Source organism: Acanthopagrus latus, chromosome 9 (assembly GCF_904848185.1).
Source record: "Acanthopagrus latus isolate v.2019 chromosome 9, fAcaLat1.1, whole genome shotgun sequence".
Taxonomy (NCBI): Eukaryota; Metazoa; Chordata; class Actinopteri; order Spariformes; family Sparidae; genus Acanthopagrus; species Acanthopagrus latus.
Window position 1 is genome coordinate 19,727,043 of NC_051047.1, and position 9,908 is coordinate 19,736,950.

At 42.4% G+C, this 9,908-nt stretch overlaps 1 protein-coding gene across 1 annotated transcript; it reads right to left on the reverse strand.

Moving 5' to 3' along the window:
* Nucleotides 1-2,357: 2,357 nt before the first annotated feature.
* LOC119025244 (high-affinity choline transporter 1-like) lies at nt 2,358-9,366 on the reverse strand. Its single transcript, XM_037108628.1, has 8 exons — nt 9,183-9,366; nt 8,657-8,770; nt 7,916-8,071; nt 7,638-7,786; nt 6,506-6,649; nt 6,102-6,255; nt 3,885-4,102; nt 2,358-3,629 (listed from the first exon to the last, which is right to left on the reverse strand). Exons 1-8 carry the CDS (start codon nt 9,364-9,366, stop codon nt 2,976-2,978), a joined length of 1,773 nt encoding a protein of 590 aa, XP_036964523.1. The 3' UTR covers nt 2,358-2,975.
* Nucleotides 9,367-9,908: the final 542 nt, after the last annotated feature.

The following is a 9,908-nucleotide window of genomic DNA, read 5'->3' on the forward strand; positions in this document are numbered from 1 at the left end:
TTATCCTATCAAAGTGTCCGCTTTTTACTATCGTTCCAAACTCAGACATTTTTAAGGCGAATCCATTGATTCAAAAGGACACCAACAAACCACAACAATTCCAAGAGGAGAGAAGACACAGAGAAGTCAACAGGACAATAGTAACACTTAACAATGCCAAAAATCACTGTATAAAGTGATAACTCCTGTACTTGATACTCTTTATACAGAGCAGCAGTGTGAAACATCTGAAACAGCCAGATCTAGAAAAATACAAGGGCTGATGTTGGGTAAATGTACTATTTGTATGAGGGTGCTCAATCAGGAACATCTAACATTTCATCACTGAGTATAACACACTGTAAAACAAACCTTAACAAACTGTAGTTTCCAACCTCTCTGCAGCATTAATCAAATGTCCTGAGGGCTAATCAACTGGGGACTGGATCAATAATGACCAGTGCCGCTGACACCATCCCGGGAGGAACAATCATTTCCTGTCTCCACTAACCTGCTGTGGCTGGCCAGTCAATACAGGTTTACTATGAGCACAGAAACCACCACACATACGCACTTATTCAAAAATATTTTCCGTTAGATCATTTTCCGTGTACATTAATGCCAGTCAAAGCCGTCCGTAGCATTAATAGATGTTCATGCCGTCCGGGATACCATTGGCTTCCATTTGTTTGTATGTGAACTTGTAAACCGATCTTCATATGTGCTTTTATTGTTGTCACCTGTAAATGCACACTAATTCAGAGACGCTCTACACAATCACAGGTTTGACAAAAACAAAGATTGCAAATTGATTGCATGAATGATGAATGGAAGCCAATGGCTGCCTTGAGTGAACGCTGGAAAGACATTTTTTTTAAGATCCTCTGTAAGTTCGTGCTGAATGGTTGACACTGAGTAAATCAGGATGGTGTACGGGATTACATTCATATCGTTCATGATGATTCTGCAGTACAAACTCGACGTGCAGTGCCAAAGTTGTGGCATAAAAGGTAGGGAGGATGGTTTATGTGTTTGACTTTGGCGACAGAGAGCTCAGTTTCTGTCCCATCTTATAAAATGCTATGAATGATTACTTTTTTATGATTGACTATGACCATTATCTTTACCTTAACTGGCAATAGATACATTGTCTGATTCAATCTATCATCATGAAGAAAATGTGGATTGCACAGTGTAATGGATATGGAATAATGAGACCACTGTCTGAAACCATTTTGGTTCCCTGTAAACCTCACTAAGACTATACAATTTTGCCTGGCAGCGGGCACACAGTCACTTAGGTGCACTGTCAATCCATTTCTATTATAGACTGAATAATCTAATAAACTATAATGTTTTGTCCTATGCTGTTGATATTTGTGACTCTGATCTAGTTGTCTTTGCCACAGTGGTGCCAACAATAACATCATTTTCAAACACTACGTGGGAAAAGTTATCTGTTGCCGCTTTAAAGCTGCTCTTATTTTTTAAAATTGTTATTGTGACTTTAAGCTTACTATTTTGGTTTTCCGCCCCAATTTTTGTAACTCGCACAGCTCTCGTCAACCTTGTTTCCAACGACAGGAGGCAGAAAATGGTGGAATATTTTAAAGCTAAAGGGGGGGTTGGGTGCGATTATTTCATTTTAAATAATTTATGTTATTGTACTTTTGAAATAATTCACACATAAACATATCACATGTTGAAGGCTCTGATAGTGTTGCCCCTATATATCCTGCTCAGTGGCCGTGACCTAAATGGGAATATGCGAAATGAACGTAGTTGTTAACTTCATCATGCTTGCTGTTCGGATAAGGTTTCCTGATTCCATCTCTAGCATGTGAGTGAGCCTCTAGGCTGAAAAATACAACATAACGAACATGTTTATCGCCTCAAGCAAACTCTCTTAGCCCCTGTTCGATTCATATTAAGAGGTAGCCGGCTATCAAGCTTGTTTGGCTAATTGACTAGCTAATGTCACATTGATCATACCCGTAAAACTTTCGGTGACAGCCCATGCATACTCTTGCCTCAGAGGTTGATGGAGAACAAAACAGAGCTAAAAGGAGGGTGAATATTGGACTTCTGGAAAAATGTACTCTAGAAATGTTGGCATTAAACTCTAACTTGACTGAACGTGACCTGGGATCTTGTAGAATCATCCGATATCAACCTTCTGTTTGCGAGTCAAGGGGATTGGTAACATGTTGGTGGTACAGGGCTTGTAACTTGACACTTGCTGTGTGCGGAATAAGCGAGAACAACAGGAGGATTAAGAGCGAGGTGAACACACAATGTAAAAATAAGCTAAATTAAATACATAAATAAGTAAAAAATATTGGTCTCTTGATTTAAAAACAATGACAGAAACTTGCAAATCCAGCACAATGTATCTATCTATACAACAGAGATCCTAAAAATATTATTGCTCTATTAATAAATATACTCTACGCAAATTTAAAACTTAAAATCCAGGATGCCAAGTGTACATATGTGCATGTACATCAACACACACACTGCTATGTAGACATTGACACAGTGCCTTGGTTAGATATTGCACAATCTCTTTACCCACAGCGGACCCTAGTCGATGTCATCACATACTCCATGTCTTCTGTAGTCTTTCCTTGTTTCCACCTGAAAGTCCCTCTGATCACTGTAGCAGCACCTAAATTAAACAGGTTGTTGTGGTTGTAGATTCACAGAGTCATGATAAAAAGAAAAAAAAAAAACCAACAACACAAGAATGAGTTATGGTACGCTTGACACAGCTGAGTCAACCTCCTGGTTCTAGGCAAGGGATCTTAAAAAAGAAGGAGGCACCACGTCATCAGCATAAAACAAACCTGTGGAGTCACTCGGAAGCCACAGCAGATGTCTGCTGATTCCAACTTCCAGTGTGGCAGTAGCAAGTTTCCTGAAGAATGTCGTTGCCTCTTTGATTATTCCTTCTTCTTCAAATTCCTTGGTTCTAGATTTCTTTGTGCCTCTGTTGCCTAGTCTTCATTGTGAAAAGCCTCTGGACTAGACGCCCCGTCATCACTGAGGATCTCAGTGTTGGTGAATGTCCCAGCGAGTGACGCGCCCAGGACTTGCTTGACGGGCGCCATCTCTGAAAGAATGATGTTATCGTGGTTGCTCACCAGCGTGGCTTTGTCCATGATCTCCTTGCTATGCTTGGACACCACGGCGTCCAGGAAGTCGTACTTATGTGACCACATGCCGCTTTCAAACAGGTACTTGGTCAGGTAAGAGACTGCCACATTTGCCAAGAAGGACGCCACCATGGACATAGTCTTAAATGGGAACCTCTGCTGAACAAAGTGCTCCACATCCCCAGTAAGGTGGTGGACTCTCTCCTGGGTCACCCAACCGGGGTAGTAGATGAAGGGAGGAAGTTTGAGGTAAGGTTCCCCTCCACCGATGCGTAGCAAAAGACCAACAACATAGGCGGCCACAGAGCCGTAGGTATTGGTGCCCTTGACGAATAACACACTGAGGAGTTGGGGAAAGATGATGACGTAGACCAAGTCGGAGCTCAGGTACCACAGGCCATACACTGATCCTGTCAGTAACGCCATAGCCGTGGCAAGGGCCCCAAATACAAAAATTGTGACGCGCATCACCCAAACAATCTCCCAGTCTGAGGCCTGGAAGAGAGAAGAAAGAGATAAAGGAATTATTGGACTAGTTACAGTTTTGACCCTCTTAGTTCTGTTGAGCCAGTCATGTTTTGTCTGAAGGTTTGGGGTTTGGTTTTGTATGTTCAGCATGCACAACAGGCAAGATCTGACACATCTGCAAACCACTGGGATGGAACTAGAATTGATTTATTGATTATATGACTGATGCTTGCAACCAGCGTCTCAAACTGTGCAGATGTGTATTATTGTCGGCAACCTTACCGACTGTCGGAAGGCGAGCTGATAGATGTTCCTGGCAAACATGGAGCTGGCTGAGAGAATGGATGAGTCTGCTGACGACATGACGGCAGCCGACACTGCCCCCAGACCAAAGAAGGAGACGTAGGGCGGGCAGAGGTGCTGAAGCACTATGGGGAGGATCATGTCTGACTGATCCTTGTCCTTCGGTGGGAGGGACCCGTAAGAGGTCTGGTTCCAGTCTGGAAGAAGAAGAAGTGGGAACCATAGTCACAAACGTGTTGTTTCCCCCCACTTTTTCACTATTCATTGTTTTTTCTGCATCCAAGTGTCATGATTATCTTTAAGTAATTCAGGGACTTGTGTGAGGAATTAACACAAGATAACTGAACGTGGACTGTACTTGATCCTGTGAATTTGCATCATAATGCACCCTGTGGATACACTTGTTTTATTTGCTGAGAAACAAGAGTGCCTCACATGTCTGTGTGCTAAAATCCAACAAAGAAAAGATAATGGCGTGCTCTTGGTCAGAATACAGTAAGAAGCCACAGTAGTAAGATGATCCCAGATATAATAGATTCTGACTGAAAATGTGACATCCAGTGAATACACTGGGCCATTGGTTATGAAATATGAGCCAGCATCGAGGAATGCATCATGTAATTTAATTAGATTTTAATTGTAAATTAGATTAATAATCATATTAAGTATGAGCATGTGAGTGTGTGCATGTGAAGCATTTGGTTCTAATGAGACACTTCAAGCTGATTAAATACAGAACTTTTCATAGATGTAGGCTGCTATTTTTCAGCGGGAAACAATGAATATGTGGAATTGTGGCAAACGAACAGCGGCTGTATATGATTTAAAAAATAAAATAATATTAAATGCTCTATATTCCACCAGTAATCACTGTCAGAGAGTGTTTGGTCAGTAACCAATGTCCCCCCTCCCACTGCAGTAATAGAGACAATAACTTTTCTGGTATCCCTGCCCACTTCATCCAATCGGGACAGAGCACTCCATAAAGAGGCGGTCCTATCTGTGAACACGCAGAGAGCGGGGTCCTTCTGTTTGCTGCTATGAGGGAATTGCTATGGGAAGTTAGCTAAAACTGTGACATCATTAGTCTACAGCTATACCAATGTTGACAATGTTAACCATTATGGTTTAGCATGTTAGCATGCTAACGTTAGTCAATAAGCACTTAACACGACGTTCAGCTGAGGCTTATGGGAAGTTTCCAGGTTCTTAATCCAGAGTTATAAAACTACAAATTTAAATGAGGTGAACATGAACGTGTGTACCACATTTCATTGTAATGACATGGGTTTTTTTTGTTATTGATTAATCTCCTGGTTATTTTAATGATTAACTGATTACTGTTTAGCCTGTAAAGTGGAAAAAAATAAATAAAGACCAAAGTGATGTCATCCAAAGACTCGTCATTTACTATCATAAAGAAAAGCAGCGAATCTCCACAATTAAGAAGCTGGAACCATTCACCCCACATGCTCCAGTCCACTGCTGTCCCATCCTTCTGTCCAGCAGGACAACGTGTTACTCCCTTATTTCTCAACCCTCTGACATCCTTCTATCTTTCTGCCACTTGTTTCATCCTCCTCTTCATCCTCCAGAGGTATACATACTCCCCCTCCTCCGAATATTCACAAGCAGTGGTTGATTAGCGTCTGTTACACATGAAACAGCTTCAGACGGACGACATTAATTAGCCCCTCTTCAGATGTAATATTCACTAAATCAGCACGGTCCGATGGCTCTCTCTCCTTCAGCCCGTCGTGACAGGATCCGTCTGATGTTGTTTACCCTCCAGATACTGTATGCATCTACACATCTGACAACAAAAAATTGCTGCTGGGGGTGTAAACAACCCAGGGAGGCTGCATTGTGTTTCCTTTGATCGCACTTTCCTGTTTAAATAAAGGATCAGATTTCTGGATGTGACGATTGTCTTTTGATGTTTCGTTAACCGTGTAATCAATATGTGTGCGCATATCATTTACAGATCAGTGTCGGATATGTTAATCTGTGATTTAACTGTTCGTGTGTGAGGCGGTTTGCTCATTTTTCTGGTATGTTTAGACTTCTAATCCAGATGTTAATAACATGCAGTTGTATTTTTGATCAGACTATAGAAATGTGCTGCAAAATAAAACTAGGTGACAGTTTAAGTGTTTTTAAGACAAATGAAGATAAGCTGTGTGTTTGAGTATTTACCAGTGGAGGCCCCTATAGCTCCTATGAGGACAGAGGGGACGGCCATGACCAGGCAGCCGAAGGCGGCGAGGAAGGAGAGGACCTGGGCGTAGGTAGCTGAAGAGGCAGAAAGAACCCGTTGAAAATAGACCTGCCAGGGAATCCCCCCCAACATCTAGAAACAGAAACACCGTAGTAAATACAGACACCAAACCAATGCAGAACAGCTCTGAAACTTCATTCGAGTCCTACACGTTCATCTTCAGAGTAAACCTCAAAGAAACGAACCCTGTTGCCTTAGCCGCTTCACCTCAACCCCCCCACCCCGCCTGCAACACTTTATAGCAGAATCGAAAATGTGTATATACTTTACAGTAATTTACTGTCTCTTGATGATTATTTTTTCTTATTAAAAATTGGCTCACCAGCAAGCAGAAGTTGTCCGCCCAGAGCCATTTGTCTTCAGGCTCAATCTTCCCCAGCCAGGGTGACTGGTAGATTGCCTCCTTGGCTGAAATGCTGATGTCCACCACGGCAGGATTGGACAGGGCAAAAGGCACACTGATCCACTGATGGAGAGAAAGGGATCAGGATGCAGATATTATTATTATTGAATAGGCATTCAGACTTTTTTTAAGTTTTCACTGTCAAAGCTGTTGAAAGACACTAATCCCAGATTCTACTTTGTTATAAAGTTGCTGACTCAAGCTGTCAGAGGAGCAGGGGTGGAAAACATAAAAAAAAGCAGCAACTGTATGCAGTGACAGTCGTGATGCCTTCATGGTGAAACACACCGAAACCCTGTTGGGCCACTTTTATCTCCAATGTGCTACCATAGGAGGCATCCAAGGAGCCGCTTTTGCTGTGTTCCTCTTTTTTTCACAGCCCTGCAGAATATGCAGAATTAAGTGTTGGCAATGTACATTTCTACCAGCCCTGGATATGTTGAAACTTTTTGTATCTTTAGTTTAAATTCTCTATTTCATGTTTTGATAACACCGTGTCAATGCTCTGGTTTGGTTAAGACACAAAAACTACTTGGTTAGGTTTAGGAAAAGATCATGTTTTGTCTGAAATTACCTGTTTTGGTAGCCAGAAACATGGCTAGTGTTTATGTTGTTGTTGCGACAAATACAGTTGGAAATTTCACCCAAGGTCTCTTTAAAAAATCCAGTGGTTCACCCTTACAAATGTTGAAACACTGTCACTGCTGTAGCAGCCAACTTGTCTGTTATTACCAACATGTTTTTTTAATTAGGTTTTTTCCTAATGAATGCACTTTGATCTGTGTCTTCATCAGATTCAGACAAGCTCAAAAATGTGATGACTGGTGTATCCTTAAAGGTTGTTTTTTGTTTTTTTTTTTACCTCAAAGATTGATATAAAGTATTTGCCGATGAGAGCTTCACATTTTGAGCTCAAACATACGGGACATAACTTTGGCTTCCAGTCTATACTGGTAAAACCCTGTTTAATTGTCCTGAAATCATTCCAGTGCTAGAATTTATTATAACCTGTGTCGTCCCGAGCTGAGCAGATGTTAACAGTGACACTCACCAAGCCCACAAAGATGCAGAAGAGCTGGACTACATCCGTGTACGCCACAGAGTAAAGTCCTCCAACGAGCGTGTAGAAGATGGCGATCAGGGCTGAGATCACCACGGACATGTTGATGTTTATGTCCACGATCACACTCAGAGTGGCTCCTGCGGGACGACGCATTCAGCCCACGAGTCACAGTCATCAGTTAGAGGGAAGAAGAAAACCGAATGGATGTTACAGTTAACGCAATGCGGCGTTCGTAACGAGTTCATACTCTAACAATTATCACCTACCCAGGGCAGATAGAATGGCTGCAGACCAGAAGATTTCCCCCATGAGCGCGGGGATGAAGAGCAGGCCGCCCATCCTTTTTCCATACAGCTGCTGGAAGGGATCCAGCATGGTGACGTACCCGCGGGAGCGCATGGGCTTGGCAAAGAAAAGGCCGCCTGAATGATGTCGGACATTGAAGCGACAATGTGTAACTTTTTTTTTTTTTCACCTTAAAATAACAGCCGCAAAATCATGTTGGTGGTACAGTGTGTCGTAATAGGGTGAGTGGTGTCTCTGTCTCAGCTACTTCGCCCTCCCAATTACTTGTTTCTGCACTACGTACCTTCAGTGAGCGGGAGATTTCTACATAATGTTGCTTTAAATGTAAGATATACTGTATTTCACCAGTGATTTTACATGTGTTTTTACTGCACTTTTATATCACATTATACTACATACTCACTAAAGCCCCAGAGAGCAGTAAAACATTTATTTCAGGGTAATATTCAAAAAGCAGCAGAGACTTGAAATGGCAACAAATACCAGCTTATTGTCACAGTTGTGCGGTATTAAAGTTGCAAGCATACATGCAGAATGAGCCACGGATTTAGATCAACAAGAATAAAAGCAGAAATGATGATCACTGTGATGGATTACCTAAAATACTGAATAACACATGCACGATGACTGGTGCAATCTCACGCTCAACGCACACTTGGCACAATTAAAGAAAGGAGCTACACCAAGACACTGGCGCTTACCCACTACCAGGCTGAGAGCGTAACCGAAGGGTGCCTGCGCCCAAGCCAGGCCGTAGTCCGGCAGGTAGACATACTCTGCCGTGCCGTTGATGTAGCCTCCACCCACCCAGGTAGCTGAAAGCAAGAAATAAAACACTTTTTTTTATGACACCAACACTTTGACGCACAAGTTTATTCGAATAACAAGAATCCTGTAAGTAATATTTGTCCGTCCTGGATGGAAAGGAATCCAGTCAAATCAAAATGAATCCGTTCAACAGACTCTCAGGTGATATTTACGAGTTATGGCTCATATTTGAAACGTTTCATCCATCAGTCGTCGCGTCTTAAATTGCTCTAAATTTGCTGGATGTAATGTTGAAACTTTCGATGATAAATGATTATCTATGGCTGCGGTGCTGTCCGTGCGTAAAAGAAGAAATGTATCCACTTTTATACCATCACGCGATACCTACAATTGACAGAATCATGCTGAACACTTCCTGAAAACATTTTTAAAAAACTCCCAATGTTTTAATCAACGCACCGGTCATTGTGAATCCACCAACGAACAACCCGATGTCTCTCCCCCCGACCATGATGCTCTCGCTCCGGTCTCCACTTTCGCCAACGCCGGAGTTCTTGTTCTTCCATGCGGCCCAGATCCCCACGAACAGAATGAGCAGGTAGAAGATCACGATAGCCACGAGACCCTCGGCGTGGATGGTCATCTTCCTTTGGTCCGCTTCCTCCCGCCGAGATCAAGAACTACTGCGCGCCGAGGACTGGAATTTCATGGAGAGAACTTTGAAGAGAAAAAGGTAGAGACACGTTTCTGTGGACTACGTGTGACTTGGATCTGGACTGAATATCTTACCGCTTGATTAAAAAAAGAAAAGAAAAAAAAATCAGGTCTATTATCAGCACAGACACAGCGCGTAATTCCTGTTCATTACCACCGCTTCCATGCGCACTACGCGGAGCATGACCTGATGACTTTAAAACCCTGATATCCAAACATTTTTTTTGAGGTACGAAACGTCTTAGAAGCTACAAGATCGAATTTGTTCGCCGCTTAAGGTGTTCAGTGACCACACCTACATGTTACAAACTGACAGTGTCCAGGTAGAGAATGCAAACTGATTGAAATGTGATGTTTTTTTTTACGCACCGATCGTCTTCACGCTTACAGCAAAAATCCAGCTGTGAGAAATGTAAAATCCCCCTGTTTCCCCCCAACCTCGAGGGGTGGGATCACCAGAAGAGAAATATC